Genomic DNA, 17,223 nt, shown 5'->3' with positions numbered 1-17,223 from the left:
ACTGAATAGCTGAACTTCTAAACCGCTCTTTGTGAGTGTGTGTGTGTGTGTGTGCGCGCGCGCAAGTGGACCACCATCTGCCTCAGTCGTATGCTTTAATTAACGTCCACTTCAAAAAATGGTTTTACTTGGTCAAAAGCTATCTCCTTGCACGAGTAATTATTGTGAAATTAGAGCTAATCTTATCACACTTTCCCAGACGATTCTCCACGCCACCGATGAGTTCACGGTCTCAGCAGCGTAGTGAGCGGCGCTTCCTTTATGGCGCTAAAGTGACTAAAACATTCAAAACTTCAGATGAGGGTCAACTTCCACAATAGGGAGCTGGGAACACGGACAGACTCTCGACGACGTGATCTGTACCCCATTAAGCTCCGTTCGGAACTGCACTGCAGTGCTTTTCCCCGCCAGGTTTCGACGAGCAAACCACATTCTTAATTTGTCTTTTGTTTATTACGTGGGTGACGGCCCGGTGGGGGGGTTGCTTTGGGAGTTTGGTAGTGCCGGGTCTTTGGATGCAGGACGTCTCGCTCGCGCGCGCTGTAATGACCTCAGAAAGGCCCCCGCCACTGTTGTGACACACGCCCCTCATTCTGCCCCTCAGTCGGCTTTGTCAGTCCGACACATTAAAAGAACAAAATAGATCAATAACGTCCATGTATAAGCTCAGACGGCATTCGGTTTCATCTTACAAATGTCATATAAACATGTTCGCTGTTGCCTGCGGAAGCATTTCGTTTGCAAACCAGCCCTGATCGAGATCACGTTACCATGCTGAGCAACTGCCCGGTGCTGTCAGCGCAGAAAAGCCGTGAAGGAGAAGAGAACTAAATTGGGACTGCGACCCTGGAACGTAGGCATCCTGTCTAATCCCAGCACCTGCACAGGCCGAAAGCACTTCACCGATCAACTAAAAATACCTCAGCGATGGCTATCGGGACAGCCCGCGCGCCCTGCGCGGCTTCCTGTAGAGTCAGGCGCGGCTGCGCGCTCGTGGGAACGCGCGTCATTCGCCTCCTCCCAGCCTACGTCCCTCCGCCTGTCAGGCGGTAATACAGGTCCTTCGCTCTGACCTGTCGTGGGACGGCTCCACCAACACCAGCATAGCCGCTATCAGCGCCGGCCTGTCACCGGGTCCTGACAACTGCTCTCAGCTTGCCTGCAGGGCGCGGGAAGGCGCCGAGAGGGTGACAGGTCTGTTCTCTCTCCGAGACGATCTTGTCTCCCCCGTCAGCTCGGGGGCGGAGCCTTCGCCGGGCCCGCCCCTGCTGGTGTGACTGCTCTTTGACACGCCCCCTCCCTCCAGCACGGGTCTACTCATAGAAGACACTGCAGCCCCGTGACTGATAAGCACAAACGTCACTCGAGTTTATATCTGCACACCCGAGGACGCAGTCACCCGAGGACAGCCATAACCACAGCTGAGTTCCAGCCTTCCAAACATGAAGCACCACAAATGAGGCACAGTACCAGCACATCGCAATAAATAACCCAAAATATATCCGCATTCACAAACCAGGTGCAGCTACAGTACTTTACAAAAAAAAAAAACTTTACATATGACTCCGAAATCAAAAGTCTACATATCCCAAAGGTGCTGGCATGGGATATGGACTCAGACTGGTGAGGGTGATTAAGTGTGTGGGAGGTATGTGTGTGTGTGTGTGTGTGTGTGTGTGTGTGTGTGTGTGTGTGTGTGTGTGTATGTGTGTGCGTGCGTGCATGGGTAGGGCGGGTGCTGTGTGTGTGTGTGTGTGTATATAGCGTGCGCGTGCGTGTCAGTCCCATGATCAATGCCAGCCTGCAGAACACTCTTGAGGGGAGTCAGGCTCACACACCCCTGCCGCTCCGCTCAACGTTCTCCCAGGGCTCACTCCTTCCTCTCCCCAGATGTGGCCCGGAAAGCTGGTGAAAAATGAGCGCGGGAACCGGAAAGTCCGGGTGAGAACTCCCTCGGCTCCGGCGGGCCGCAGCCGAGCGAGAGCGACCCGCGGCTGGAATCCTCCGAGGGCTGTGAGGGAATAGCAAAGCCTGACTTCTGCGCCGGCTGGGGGATTGCACCTGGGGCCTGCGCAGAACACCTCTCCCGTTTCCCATCAGTTCATCGTTATCCCAGCCCGTCTCAGACAGGGGCAAGGCGGAACCTGCTCTGTGCACGCTGAGAGGTATATGGGACGTGCATCATGGTGACGAAGCTTGCGGGTCTATTGTTAGGCGTTACCCCCCGCAGGACGGCACACCAGGACCTTAGGACAGCGGACGCCCATGAGAAGCACGGATGCGGGTTCCATATGCGGATAAAGCACGCACGCAGGGCTGTATGTTAATGTCCGCCTCTCACAGCAGATTAGCGCCATTGTTGAAGTGCTATTACCGAACGACGTCCAAGAACCGCAGCGTCAGGGTAAGAGAGGTGGAGCAAGTCCCAGAATAGAGCGGATGTTTGCAAGCTGGGCGGGGGGTTTGTGTGAGCTGCCTGACTCTCCCGTTTGTGCTATGAATCATGAACCCGGAGATGTTTGATACATGGCCTCTAGAAGCTTTTAGCACAGCAGGAGAAAAAACAACACAGAAGGAGATGTGCTCTTTTATATCGATACAAACTGCGCCATGGGAAAACAAATCACATTATATAAAGCATCCAGGGTTATAAACACCTGAACTGTGACTGCCATAAAAATGATTATGTATCAGTTTTGTGCAACATTTAAAGGAATGGGCCATTTTCTGCACTGAACACCTCACATGTGGGGAAGCATGAACAGAAAATAAATCGCACTTAAAAGACTTTTAGGGCTGCATTTTGTAAGGTTTGTTTAGCACAGCTAGATATCCACTCACCCACAGTGTGAACTGTGCAGAGAGACCCAAACTGCAGAGAGACCCCAACTACAGAGAGACCCAAACTACAGAGAGACCCAAACTACAGCTCTTGCCTTTGGAGTGGAAAATGTCTGCAGCTCGTCTGAAATTCCCAGACTCTTGTTTTTGCTCCTCACTTCTCTGTGCATTTGTGGCTCCCACTGGCTCGTGTCTCCCAGGACCCCCAGACTTGCTCCACCAGGGACACCAGCTCACCTCTTTTAAGTAACTCTGACATCTGTGTGTGTGTGTGTGTGTGTGTGTGTGTGTGTGTGTGTGTGCCTGAGATCTCACTCTTCTTTCTTTTTGTTATTCAAAAACATTTCTCAGCCTCTCTGCCCAGCGCTGGAAAAAAAAAGAAGCTATTCTGACACTTTCAATTCCACTCCTTGAATTCTAAACCAAACTGAAGCCTTTTTGTACTTTTCCCAAGAACCCCCACCACAGATCCGCAGACGAGCCGAATGCGCTGGCATCTAATGACGAGAAGACACTCCCTATGTCCACCGCCACATCCGTCATTGTCTAGGGTTATTCAGTTTCATAGCTGTTTATCACCTGACTTGGACCTGCACGCTGCAGTACACCCCTGACCAGCTCTGCGGAACATCCGGATTTTTTGGTTGCACGGACACTTGGACACTATTTGGTAGAGCTGAGGGGTGCTAATAGAAGTGACGCCCCACACCAGCCCGTCTTTTTAATTTGTCAAACGTCCAAGGGTTTGCCGCTGCGTATAAACATGCAGGCGTCTGAAAGCAGAGCGAGGTTATATGACAGATGGCCTGTCAGGACCCGTGGTCAAGCCATCTCTGCGTGGAGACCAGTAGCTTGAGTGATGGACTTTAATAAAGTGACGCTGCAGTCAGGGAACCTGCTGCTTTCCACACGTTCACTGCACATCCACGCATCCAAGGACACACAAACACACACAGGATCTAGGATCAGATGCCATCACATGATAAACTGTACAAACAGTCCAGTCATGAGTCTTTATTAGTATGAATCTTGGAAGTATGAGAATACTGAGTTTGGTCGCTTTCCTTCTTGGGTGTGTGACAGTGCTGCTTTCGAAGATCCTGGCTCATAATTAACAGATCAAAGCTGATTTTCAAAGACCTTTTTCTGAAAGTAAATTTGTGTTTTTGGTTTTATTGTATTTATTTCTTTTTACCTTGAAAGCCTCCCCCAACACAAACACACACACACACACACACACACACACACACACACACACACACACACACACACACACACACACACACACTGCAATGATATTCAAGCACTCTTAAACCACATATATCATCAACATATCAGCTTGACCTATTTGAGCCAGAAACATGATCATCTATTCAGAAGATGAATGGTGGTGTGACACTATTGTGTGCTGGGGAGGAGGCGTGGCTAAGTGCTAACGTGACACCATTGTGTGCTGGGGAGGAGGCGTGGCTAAGTGCTAACCGCAGAGAGCCAGGAACAATTCACACCAAATGCATGCACATACACAGGCATTACCCACACACACCCGTACCCACACACACCCGCACACAGACATTCCATGTCCTTCTGTCATAATTCAGCTATGCTCTTCAAATGACATAAATTACATTTCCAGATATGTGGATAATTGTCAATACCCATCACACGAGAACAACCCAAGGGCACACGAGCCCTATGGCTGTGCTCTGAGGTCCCTGATCTGGGAGACGGAGGAGCTACGTACCTTCGCCACTGCCTCGTGCAGTCTGAAGGCAGGATCCAGAGTCTCCACCAGCGATGACTCAAACGGGAAGAACGCCTCCGACAGGAAACGGGATCTCTAGATTTAAAAAGATCAGAGAGAGAAGAAACACATATCAGCCTTTCAGAACATGACCGATCACCTTGCCCACCTTGCTATGGTAGAGATGGCTTCTCTTACCATAATGGGGCTTGGAAATGTGTGTCTGTGAGCAGTAACACCTTAAGCCCTCCATTTTAACAATACATTCCCAAGCGTCATTTCAGTAGTATCTCCAGCCATAAGAGGAATCACTACCATCCTTGACATTTCAAAGGCTACAGCAAACTGGCAGATATGCAGAAATGGGCCTCTGAAATACATTTACAGCATCTAGCTGACGTTTTTATCCAAAGCGACTTACAGTTCTGACCTGAAAACATCTTGAGCAATTAAGGGTTAAGGGTCTTGCTCAGGGGCCCAACAGTGGCAGCCTGGCTGTGGTGGGATTTGAACTGTACCTTAACCACTGAGCTACCACTACCCACAAATAAGAACCTATAAAAAAACTAACTTTTTATGACTGGTAAGGATCATCTACCTTCATGTACTGCATTTCAGATGTGAATGTTTAAAAGTATGAACTTCTGTAAAGAGTGTGTGGCACTACGGATAATCCCAGCCTGATGCTATGGGCCATCTATGACAAATCTGAAGGTTTAGACACCAGCGACTCACCATAGCTGTGAGTCACCTGTCAAACAGAAAATAAAACACTTTTACTTCTGAGGAGATTGGATGTAAACATGTATATATGAGTGTACATCCTCAGTCTCTCTCAGACACGTGCCTGCAAAAGAGTTTGTACTCTCACACACACACACACACACACACACACAGACACACACACAAACAAGCACGTGCACATACCCACGTGCACATACCCACGTGCACGCGCATGCACATTCACACACATACAGACTTCTACACACTGCACAAAGACAAGCGCACACAGGACTGAGCGTTCCGGAGCTGAGATCATGAAGAAAATATAACAAGAAATCTAAAAATAAAAAAATAAACAAGCCAAAACATGTCTCGGCTCTCAACTTGAGCTGGAAGGACGACAGCACTGAAAAATACTCCGGCAAAACGACATCTTTCTTTTCTTCTGGGTCTCCCTTTCTTCCTTTGTTCTGCCCATGCAGAGCAGGACAACACAGACATATCTGCGCAGAAGATTAGACGCATTACTGAAACGGCCTGGGCGCCTGCGCCACTCCCCGGCTCTCTGAAGATCAGACCTTGATGTTGCCAAGGGCCTATTACTCAAAGATTTGTGAGGAGCCATCTTACATCAGTTGATACATATGATCTCAGGCAAACAAAAGCCAGAAGAGGACATTTTCCCATAATAACCCCCTTCCTGTAATAACACTCTCCCAGCAGTGCGATTGTTCATCAAAAGTCATTTCCTGCAAAATGCGTCTCCTGTTGCAGAGCCGTCGGCGCACGCACGCGCCCACGCACGCGCCCGCGCGCCCACACGCTCACACAAGAGTGCAGAAGCCAGGTCTTGTGCGGGGCAATTTGAATGAAACTCCATTACACTACAGAGCACGCTAAAGGCCCTCAAAATGGCTCGTGAGGAAAGGTGAAGTATCGGGTGAGACCGTGACAGCGGCGAGCTTTCTCGGGTCAGCGTCCTCTTCTGAGTGTGCTGCGTGTACAGAGATCGTCCTTTCCGAAGCCCAAACTGTGATCGACACGCGCAGAGAGCTGGGTCTGGCCGGCAATCTTAACGACAAAAAACGACTGCCGTGACATCCCGAGTTTAGGCCGGCGGGTCTACCGCTACACAAACAGGAAAACGACACACTCTGTATTACGACTAAAGGGGCCAACCGGTGGCCAAATCTGCAACAAACAATTAAACCCAACAGCCTGACATTAGCATTTAGAGCCACAATAAAACATGTGCTTCATAACGCTGACTGCTGGCCAACAAAAAGGATGATAAATTTTCTCATTTATCAATTATAATACCTTTCATAAAGATTTAATGGTATAAAAAGGTGTGCTGACACTGTATTAAGCAATTAGGAGACAGTTAAATAGGGGGAAATAGGTGAAAATTTCTTTTAATCCAGTGGGTAATCCATCCTATTCCTGATAATCCAGTGGGTAGTCCAGCCTATTCCTAAAACCAGTACGGTGATTTTTGGCCAGTTGGAAAGTGTTGGAGACTGCGCGGTGTTTAACTGGATTGCAGTCTCTTTTTGAGACAGCTGCTGAAAACCTGCACGGGATGAGCAGTGTGTGAGGCACTTCGTCTGCACAACCAAGAAACAAACCATCAGAGCACCTAACACACACACAAACCACATTACTGCGTGCGAGGCTGCCGGCAGCGAGAGGTGTGAGCGCCGGGAGGTGTGGGACGGCTCGGGCGATGGGGGGGTGGGGGGCGTCGGAGCTGTCGGAGACGTAATCACAGTCCCCGCTGTAACACCGTGCAGGACACATGCTGTTTATGTAAGCTGGAAAATGAGGCTTTGAATTGCAGAATCAGCGTGAGGCTATATATCAACCTGCTCGGAAAATCCTGGAATCCTAGAAGCGCGGGACAGCACGATCAGGGCTTTTTATCTGTAACGCAACCAGAACTGATGTTCTGTTGTTGGAAACCAGCAGTCAGAATACTCATCCACAATGAGAAATCAATGATCTGAGAACCATGCAAGGCTAAGAGAGGGAGAAAGGGGCAGGGCCAGCTAGCAGGGCGGGGTCAGATATCTGGGAAGGAGGAGTTAATATTTGAACAATACTTGAGCCAGAAAAAAACAATTTGGTTGAAAGCTGGCAAAAAATTACAGCGTTTCCCCAAATCCACAGAGCTGCTGCCAGAGCTTTTAGAAAGAAAAGGGGGAAAAGCCACAAACATTAGTTCACTTGCAAATGTATTTGCATTACTGAGGCACTGAGTAAATAAATATGGGTAAATAAAACACCCTCGCGCATCAAAATAACAGTTTAGAAAACGTAAAATAAAGTCTTACACACGTTAACAGAGCCAGGTAATGGGTGGAGAGCTGAGAGAAGCAGATCAATTGCGAGCCGTGATGACGGCAACTTTGCGTCGAGCGGGAAAGAAACAAATATTTTCCAGTAATTAGTTGTATATTTATAAGCAATTACTGGACACACACACACGGACATCTAAACCAGCTCCAAGAAACACGTCGAGTCTGAGTCTTGGGCTGGGAAGACGACAAGCGTGTTAAGATAAAACGCTCACCTTTCCCGTCCCAGAACCAGATGTTCCGGGAGATCACAGGAGGGACGCACGGACACTTCTGATCATACAGTAAGGCCTGCCTGAGCCCAGCCTAGCCAGGGCACGTGAGCAATCGCTGTTTTTCTCTCTAACCTGCACTCAGCTGCCTGTATCGGCTCATGCCACAGGGGGGCACCGGCGAGTTGGGGCAGGCGGCGGCAGGCGACAGACCCTGATCATGAGAGGGGTGTCCAGTTCTCTGCCCTGAGCTCATCCTCCTCAGAACAGCCATGCTGAGTCAAAATGGCCCCCTCTGGAACATAATGTCTCCGTATTAAGAAACCTGCCAAACATTTTTGCCGACCGGTGTTATGTCCTCAATTGTTGCCTGCTGCGAGGGTGATTTCAATGTCTCATGAAATAGCACTATTCCGTTGGAATAGCGCACTGCCGTCTGATCTGTGGTCATGTATTTTAATAGGACGGATGCAGGAGTTCATGCACTGACGTATTCTTTTTTTAAGAAGAGAAGAGCTCCTTTGAGACAGGGATTCCCGGAGTCATTCCCGGAGTCATTCCCAGAGTCATTCCCAGAGTTCCCAGGCTGCGATAGAGAGACCGTTTTCCTGCCTCACACTAAACACATGGTGCTCCTCCCTAATTAGGCTGTGCATCTGAAAGGCAACAGTGGTGAATCAGACAGTGGTGAATCAGTGGAGAATCAGACAGTGGTGTATCAGTGGTGAATCAGACAGTGGTGTAATAGTGGTGAATCAGACAGTACTGAATCAGTGGTCACTCTGAATCCCTGTCCCAAATGGAGCTCTTCTTCTCACCTTACAGACAGAATACATCAGTGATGATTCAGACAGTTGTGAATCGGTGCTGAACCAGACAGTAATGTATCAGACAGTATTGAATCAGTGGTGAATCAGACAGTGGTGAATCAGACAGTATTGAATCAGTGGTGAATCACATAGTGCTGAATCAGACAGTATTGAATTGGGGTGAATCGGACAGTATTGCATTAGTGGTGAATCAGACAGTATTAAATCATTGATGAATCACACAGTGGTGAATCAGACAGTATTGAATCGGGGTGAATCAGACAGTGGTGAATCATCTGTGAATCAGACAGTGGTGAATCAGTGGTAAATCAGACAGTGGTGAATCACACAGTGGTGAATCAGACAGTATTGAATAGGGGTAAATCAGTCAGTGGTGAATCAGACAGTAGTGAATCATTGGTGAATCATACAGTGGTGAATCATTGGTGAATCAGACAGTATTGGATTAGTTGTGAATCAGACAGTAGCAAATCATTGATGAATCACACAGTGTTGAATCAGACAGTATTGAATCAGGAGTGAATCAGACAGTGATGAGACAGACAAAGAGAGACAACCTTTTTGAAGCCCAAAGAACTGTGTATGATCTTCCTGTTCTCAAGCATTCAGTAAAAGGAATACGTACCTACATTCAGCTAGTCCTTACAGCAGACAGCATTACAGCAGATGACCTGGCATTAAAACATGAGCTCATTAAGAAACCAAATGAATGAATGAATGAACGTACAGTATTTATCGCTGTAAGGGCCGTTCTGGTGAGCTGTGAACGCCGTTCAAATGCATTCAACACAACATGTTTCACATGCTAAAGACCAGAGTTCCCTCGTAGTTCACAAGTTGAAACACACACACAGAACCACAAATACGGCACGCCTCGCTGTGCTGAAATGGCCTTGGCTTGCATACGGCATTCTCTCCTCTACACGCTGCATGAACAAGACAGAGGCTAAGAGTTCACTCATTTCAGTCACAGTAAAGTGTTCTAGCTATAATGAAGTCAGGCACACAGTGGCAAAACGCTCCACACTCAATATTACTAAGATAAAACCAACATTAAAGGGAAAACACATGATTATATTATATTATATACACTGTGACATTTCTGTGTTTTGTAGTATGTTATGTCCTTGGTAAACTGAGCATTTGAACACAATCCTCCAACACCACTCACACACACGGACTGCTCTGCAATTACACATTAAAACTCTCAAAGGCAACACTTTTTCATCTCCGTGGTAAGAAATTGCCTGAGGCCATTACGATGCTGCTATGTCTCAGCTCAAGGCCTGGGGGATCATCATCATAGCTTCTCTTAATAGTCAGTCCATCGTAGCTTTTAAAGGCTGTTGTGATGTATTTATGTCCAGACTGAGTCGTTACCCAACCGCAAACAGCAACACACTTCACTCAGCCCTGGACAATTTTGCCTGTTTATGGATGGTATATACAGACTTTATTTCTCTAATATGGCCCATTAACCATATGCAAGAGGCCACCATGCTAATTAGTAATTGGTATGATTAACGCTCACTAACGAGAAGCCCCCTAACAAGACACGAACCAGTCAGCGTCTGCGCACCTCACCAGAACTCACCATCAGATGGGGCTCACTCTGATGGGCAGAGGCAGATGGGAGGATTTTTCAGAGGCCCTTCATGTAAGTGTTGAATCAGAGCTATCTTTCACCCAGAGGCATCATGGGACTGTGGAGGTCGAGATTCCAGATGTAGCTTTCTCATACTTCAGGATTCATTAGCTTCTAGGAGCATGTCGGACTTAAACCCTGAGTACGCTGGCCATCGGTGGCCAGCCGGGTTTTGCTAGGTTAACTCCGACTGGCTGATGTGTCTCAGGAGATAGCGGAGATTCATATGAGAACACCTGGTCACCTGTTTAAACTGACTGTAATGTAGACTGGGATGCCTGACTGCCATCTGGTCAGGGCCAGAGTTAGTAGCACAAGATGAATTATGCCAAGGGATACTACATAATCTGACACAGGAGACTACGTAATCTGACACGGGAGACTACGTAATCTGACACGATGCATTAGGCTGGAGCTTTTCATGTAAGGAACAAGCTGTATGAAGCAATTACTGGACACACACACACACACACACACACGTTGATTCCTTTTTCCTCGTCTTACACGGACATCTAAACCAGTTGATTCCGAGTCTTGAGCTGGGAAGACAAGAAGCATTTTAAGATAAAATGCTCACCTTCCCCCCCGCCGAACCAGATGTTCCGGGAGATCACAAGAGGGACGCACGGACACTTCTGATCATACAGTAGCCAGGCTAGCCAGGGCACGTGAGCAATACGAGACGTAGTGAGAAAATGGAAACTATCTCGCTGTTTTTCTCTCTAACCTGCACTCAGCCGCACACTATGGCCATGTCCAAAACTGAGGTCCAGACCAATATTTTTCAGAGGTGTATTAATAAAAGTATGAAAAAACTTGTGAATGATGAGTGAATGATCTGGCCCTTATTACGGAATCCTCACTCAACATGGTGGTTCTTAGTTTACGTTCACAAACACAGCTCAAGCCGCAGAAATGCGATACACAACAGGGGAATTTTCCAAGCAGTCTGCCGTCATTCAAATGTCCAAACTCCCAGTGAGCTGTCACAGTGCTGGATATACTCACGTAGTGAATGAACTAGCTAGCACTGGATGGGTACAATTAACGTTAGCTAGCCAGCTAAAATTAACTCCATCCATCTAATGTCAAACTGAAAAGCCTTCAGCCAAAATTTAAGCTATTATTTTTTTCAAATCAGCTTAGATAAAGGATTGAAATGCATGTTAAAATGAGGTACACTTATAAAAGTTTAGTTTCATTGCAACATTATCCTAGCGTAGGAGGGTAACGTTTGCATATGAGTACCGACTGAAACACAAACATCACATTTGGTGTTTGACAGCAAGGTAACATCTGAATAATCCAACTTTTCTTATTTAAGGCCATTCAGGTTTGGAATATTGTGATTGTGTTTTGTCAAGATTGTGATTGTGTATTGTTTTGTCAAGATTGTGATTGTGTATTGTATTGTCAATATTGTGACTGTGTATTGTATTGTCTCAGTATTCGTGCACTGTCTCCAGTGTGTCAGTATTCGTGCACTGGCTGCAGTGTGTCAGCATTCATGCACTGGCTGCAGTGTGTCAGCATTCGTGCACTGTCTCCAGTGTGTCACTATTCGTGCACTGTCTCCAGTGTGTCACTATTCGTGCACTGTCTCCAGTGTGTCACTATTCGTGCACTGTCTCCAGTGTGTCACTATTCGTGCACTGTCTCCAGTGTGTCACTATTCGTGCATTGGCTGCAGTGTGTCAGCATTCGTGCATTGGCTGCAGTGTGTCAGCATTCGTGCACTGGCTGCAGTGTGTCAGCATTCGTGCACTGGCTCCAGTGTGTCAGTATTCGTGCACTGGCTCCAGTGTGTCAGTATTCGTGCACTGGCTGCAGTGTGTCAGTATTCGTGCACTGGCTGCAGTGTGTCAGTATTCGTGCACTGGCTGCAGTGTGTCAGCATTTGTGCACTGGCTCCAGTGTGTCAGTATTCGTGCACTGGCTCCAGTGTGTCAGTATTCGTGCAGTGTCTTCAGTGGAAGCCTGTTTCCAAACACTGCATGCTCCCTCTGTTCACATGCATGATGCTCATCCATGCATGTGAGTTAGACAAAACAAATGCACAGACCATCATACAGGGCATATCACCACATCCCAGAGCAAAAGAAGGAGTGAAAGGGAGGGAGGAGAGAGAGAGAGAAAGAGAGATAAAGACAAGGACAAATGTACTTAGGCAGCTGGTTTCAGCAGTTTGCCTAACATCCCCTCCTAATGTCCCCTCCCAACTTACCCTCCCCTCAAATAAAAACACCTGTACATTTGTCTTCTAAAACATCTTCACCTTCAGAGTTAGGACTCTGCCCTTGTAAAACCTGCAGCACACCAAATCCATTTGTTGTTGCTGATGTTTGTGAGTACAAAAAGTGTACTACAAAAGATCAGAGAGATCAGACATATCTGCGTTTTTGGGGTCCAGCTCTGTTTCTTTCAGTTCTAGAGGTAACACAATAAATGCTGAGATAAAGGCCTTTCTTTTATATTAAGATGACCCTCCCACGGGGCTCACTTATTTGTTATAAAAGCATAATCAGTTTATATCACCCTTATTCCACATTAAAATGGGTTGAAGGGAAGATTGGAGGAGTGTGGGTGAGCTATAGGGGTGAGCTATAGGGAGTGAGCTATAGAGGGTAAGCTATAGAGGGTGAGCTATAGGGAGTGAGCTATAGGGGGTGAGCTATAGGGAGTGAGCTATAGAGGGTGAGCTATAGGGAGTGAGCTATAGGGAGTGTGTGTCAATCAGAAGAGATACTGCCGTTACTGGGAGATTGTGTTAGTACGAAACATCATGAGAGAAAAAACCTACTACACTCCATTACATTATCCTCACTAATGTCTCTTCAGGGTCAGGTCACACCGTACACCTTGTTACTGTCACACCGTATACCTCCTTACTGTCACACCGTACCATGTGTTCCCAGCAGACTGGCTGCTTTCACGAGTGTCGCAGTGGCACCACGTAGAGCCATCCCAAGGGCTGCAGGCACTGGGGATTCAGAGACCCCCAATGGATGGGGCCACAGTGCTGGTCACACTGGAGGCTTCTTGTTCATGTATGTCAGCATGTCACAGATAGCAGTGTTCCAATGACGACTCTCGCTCTCAGTCTGAGTATCTGACTGACCCAACTTACTTCAATTCATCATTACACAATATAGCTGTAGATGGCATGCTTTCATTGTATTACATTTACTGAACACAATCCTGTGTCCACATTATAGACTTATTGTCATTCTATTCTACTGCATCTTGACAGTATAGAATTAGGATCTAGACTGTCCATAACCTACACAAATACAGCTCATACAGATCCTTCATTTTAATGCCTGAGGATGTTTGACATACATAAAACCCCCTCATCACAGACAACAACAACAACAACAACAACAACAACCATATAAGAATACCTGGGCGACCCACAGGAATGCACTAGACGTTTATGATATTGTATAGTTAATTATCTCTGTTCTAGTCAAATGGGTTTGGAAAATAACTTTCCACTTTATATCTACATAAAGTGTTAAGGATTTCCCCCTTGGGCTGATTCCTTTAAAACGTGTACATGGGTCAGTTTAATAACTCTTAAAACTGCCCCAGTTTTATCACTCAAGCCTAAAACACACTAAACCAGCTACACAAGTGTGATGTCACTGGACATTTATACCAATTATTTGGAGAAAGGAAATTCCACTGCATGAATTCTGCATGAATGAAGCTGGAAGGAAAGACAGAGGGTCTTAACTATAACTGTTCATACACAGGTCCTACCTATAACTGTTCATACACAGGTCCTACCTATAACTGTTCATACACAGGTCCTACCTATAACTGTTCATACACAGGTCTTCACTATAACTGTTCATACACAGGTCCTACCTATAACTGTTCATACACAGGTCTTAACTATAACTGTTCATACACAGGTCTTAACTATAACTGTTCATACACAGGTCCTAACTATAACTGTTCATACACAGATCCTAACTATAACTGTTCATACACAGGTCTTAACTTTAACTGTTTAACTATGCCCAAAAGACCCATTATGTACCCTACCTTATTCTGAATTAGACTGCATTAAAACCCAGAACGCTGATGAGTTTTTGACTCAGCATTTGAGAGAAGACACTACAGATGACTTCGTCAGCCTCAAAGGGCACGACTACCCACAGATCTAAATGTCCGTGCACATGCACAGGACCAGAGCTTGGCCGTGTCTCGATCTGCTGGGCTGGTTGTTGAGTCTGAATGACACATCAGTTGACACACTGTACACATTCTTGTCTGTCTGCAGCGCATCCAGTCCGAGACCTGGAAAGTGGGACTGCCGGGGCAGATGTTTAACGAGTCCGCAAGTGTGCAGCGGACCAGAACCGCTGTCACAAGACTAGCTATCGCGAAACAGAGGCAGCATATGGTGCTTCTCCAACACTCGAGGAAATCACACGCCTTGCAGATTACATCTTGTTTTGGCAAGCAGTCCCAATTCCGGCCTCGCGTGACTAACCACAGTGTCTACGAAGAAAATTCCAATGCCAGATTCAATAAAAACAAATTCCTTGTTCTTGCCCGAGAGTCCCACGGACTAAGATCACAGTGTCTGAAGAGTGACCAGATCAGACGTCCTCTCTCACTGACACAGCAGGACAGTTCAGTATAGACACGGCCATGTTGTAAATGGAGCTGTTAGTACCCTCCTGCAAGCCTTCTAACACACACTGCACTGCAGCATGGATGGGTGCTTTGGAAGAGTTTGTGACATAAGCTGTCGTACTGCCTCAGAAGAAGCCTCCTGCAGAAACCAAAAGAGACTTAACAACAACAACAACAATAACAACAACAACAACAACAACAACAACACAACCACATGCAAATTGGCAGAAGCATACAGAGTTGGGATTTACATGCTAAAGATGTGTTTTATTGCTCATCGTGTCAGAGTCACGCCTCTGAATTCCACTGCCACACAAGCCCATTTCAGGACTCATGCTGGGAAGAATGAAGATCAAGGAACTCTTCGGCTTCCCTCTGGTTGGGAAACCGTAGCAAAAACAATGAAACCGGCTGAACACTGCATGTCTATTCTCTCATCTCAGACCTTATTATCTCATTTTGAGGGTTTATTTGCTCATCTGTTTCCTTGCAAAAAAGAAGGAAGCATTTCATGAAAAACACAGTGTCTAGTTAAACGGGGGGGAACAAGTGTGTGTGTGTATCCGTATGTGTGTGTGTGTGTGTACGTGCATGTGTGCAGCATGTATGTGTGTGCACGTGAGTGTATGTATGTGCGCGTGTCTGTGCGTGTGTGCACATGTGTGCATGTGCATATATGTGTGCACATGCATGCATGTATGTGTATACCGTGTATGTGTGTACATGTGTGTGCACGCATGTATGTTTGCATGCGTATGTGTGCGTGTCTGCACGCACATGCACATTTGTATGCATGTGTGCGTGTGTGTGCATGCATGTGAGTGAGTTTATGTGAGTGAGTGTGTTTGTGTGTGTGTGTGTGTGTGTGTGTGTATGTGCGTGTGTGTGTGCGTGTGTGTGCATGCGTGTGAGTGAGTTTATGTGCGTGTGTGTGTGTGTGTGTGTGTGTGTGTACCTCTGATGGACTGGCTGAAGATGTAAACTCCACCACTGGAACAGACAGCTGACTGCTGAAGAAGTCTACAGCCACAGGAGACTGCAGGGAGCTCACGTTGAGCCCTGGACAGCCTCCTACCCCAGTGCAGCTCCTCACCTGCCTCTGAAAGACCACACACACACACACACACACACACACACACACACACACACACACACACACACACTGTCTCCATGATAACAGAATCACAGAGTGTCAGGATATACAGATCTTCTGCAGCTTTTTATCACTCTTTATCACTTTTTATGTTTGTATTCAGCTTAAGAGATATATTGTTTGTTTAGGCATCCAAACAGTTCTAGCTGAGCACAAAATAATACACGTGTTTAACCTGCAGCACTCTCTAGCACATATGCAGTTGCCCCTATGATAACTATATCTGATTTTCACAGCTTTCTGGTAAACAGAGCAGCTAATTCAGTACTGGAGGCTGGACACTAACCGGAAGGTTTTATCAGACACCAGGAAAATGTATCCTGTAAATCGTTTAAAATGTGGAAAAGGGGGTGGCTCTTTAAAACATGAAGAACTCTTCACTAAAGCCACATTTATAACTACCTTAGCAGTGTCAGTGCCCATATGAGGCAGAGGCAGAGACTCAGTTTCACAAACCGGCATATAGTAAAAGGAGGAGTACGCGGTAACAGTGTATAACGAGAACCTTGACTACCAAACTGCATCTGTTCATCAGACTGTACACAAATGAACATTTCCAGTCTGCAGAACAGATGCAGAAGGTCCTGGCAATACTCAGTCAGGTGGCACAGTAATACTAATCAAACTAATCAACCAAGCGCACACAGTGACATGCTGTCCATGTGTGTTTATAAATATGTTTTGAATATTCATTTATGAATAAAAAATGATGAATATGTAAACATTCAATGAATGCTCTTCCAATAAACAGCCATAACCAGTAGTTTATCTTAATTAAAAGCCATCTGAGCCAAGAAAACAACAGAAAACCCAAAGAACTTCATGCAGAATCTATTAGTTTAAGTACGTCTATAGTACTTTGATCAGATACAGTTTGTCTCTGAGCTGTGCTAGTGTCTAATCCAGTTTAACTGGGTATTCTTCAGAGCTGTTCCAGAGCACTGTGTGCTCTACAGTAATACCAGTAAACCAGTGACACCACTTTATCACTACAATTGTTCACCATATTCTTTCTGAAAGATGATGAGGCCAAATTACACAACCTATATAACCATTAAATACTACACAACC

The 17,223-nt window shown here is 46.4% G+C and overlaps 1 protein-coding gene across 1 annotated transcript in view; it reads right to left on the bottom strand.

Moving 5' to 3' along the window:
* Positions 1-17,223, bottom strand: part of LOC113568958 (inactive N-acetylated-alpha-linked acidic dipeptidase-like protein 2) — a 120,666-nt gene that overhangs the window by 31,705 nt on the left and 71,738 nt on the right. The window contains 2 exon segments of the mRNA XM_026997094.2: positions 4,586-4,681; positions 15,955-16,098. Of these exon segments, the coding sequence (XP_026852895.2) occupies positions 4,586-4,681; positions 15,955-16,098 (240 nt within the window).

This window comes from Electrophorus electricus, chromosome 26, assembly GCF_013358815.1.
Source record: "Electrophorus electricus isolate fEleEle1 chromosome 26, fEleEle1.pri, whole genome shotgun sequence".
NCBI classification, from domain to species: Eukaryota; Metazoa; Chordata; class Actinopteri; order Gymnotiformes; family Gymnotidae; genus Electrophorus; species Electrophorus electricus.
The sequence above is the reverse complement of the archived record's forward strand: the minus strand, read 5'-3'. Positions and strand labels throughout refer to the sequence as shown.